The sequence below is a fragment of the Acanthisitta chloris genome, unplaced genomic scaffold (genome assembly GCF_000695815.1).
Source record: "Acanthisitta chloris isolate BGI_N310 unplaced genomic scaffold, ASM69581v1 scaffold6773, whole genome shotgun sequence".
Taxonomy (NCBI): domain Eukaryota; kingdom Metazoa; phylum Chordata; class Aves; order Passeriformes; family Acanthisittidae; genus Acanthisitta; species Acanthisitta chloris.
This window is the reverse complement of record NW_008665322.1, coordinates 7,498-8,305: the sequence shown is the minus strand read 5'-3', so window position 1 is coordinate 8,305 and position 808 is coordinate 7,498. Positions and strand designations below refer to the sequence as shown.

Here is an 808-nt window from a genome sequence, read left to right as displayed (position 1 = left end):
CTCTTGCCCCAAGGTGCAGCAGCGGATCGGGTACTGCCCACAGTTCGATGCCCTCCTGGACCACATGACGGGCCGTGAGACGCTGAGCATGTACGCGCGGCTGCGAGGCATCCCCGAGCGCTACATCGGCAGTTGTGTGGAGAACATGCTGCGGGGGCTGCTCCTGGAGCCCCACGCTGACAAGCTCGTGAGGACCTACAGGTGAGAGGAGGCTTGAAGACACCCCATGTCCACTGCCCCTCATCTTGTGTGGTGCTCCCTGTGCTCATACCAATGCTCTGTCCCCATTCCAATCTCCCTTCTTCAGTCAAAGGTTGAACTTGATGATCTTGGAGGTGGTTTCCAGCCTTAACAGCTGTATGATTCCTCCTGCAGTGGTGGTAACAAACGAAAGCTGAGCGCTGGCATTGCCCTCATTGGTGGTCCCCCTGTGATCTTCCTGGATGAGCCCTCCACCGGCATGGACCCTGTGGCCCGGCGTCTGCTCTGGGACGCAGTGACACGGACACGGGAGTGTGGCAAATCCATCATCTTCACCTCCCACAGGTGACACTTGGCTGGGCAGGGCTTGGCATGAGAGATGGAGAGAGTGGTGGGGTCTAAGGGATAGGACTCACCTCCAGAGCCTGATGGGTGGGCACTCCCTGCCTGCAGCCCGTGGCTGTCTTTACCCAAATGTCCCTCCAAAAGTCCAGAGAGGAAAGAATACACCTCCAGTCCTTTCCCAGAAGCTTCTGATGTTGCATCTTGGTCCCTAAAGGTTGCCAAGGGAAGCTGTGGCTGGTCCTTTTCCGGGAGCGCGCCAGCG

General features: G+C 58.4%; 1 protein-coding gene across 1 annotated transcript in view; it reads left to right on the top strand.

The window, feature by feature from the left end:
• ABCA3 (ATP-binding cassette, sub-family A (ABC1), member 3) overlaps positions 1-808 on the top strand; it is a gene marked incomplete at its 5' end in the record, with an annotated part of 22,197 nt that overhangs the window by 19,479 nt on the left and 1,910 nt on the right. The window contains 2 exons of the mRNA XM_009071692.1: positions 14-201; positions 376-546. Of these exons, the coding sequence (XP_009069940.1) occupies positions 14-201; positions 376-546 (359 nt within the window). The remainder of the gene's footprint in view (positions 1-13; positions 202-375; positions 547-808) is intronic.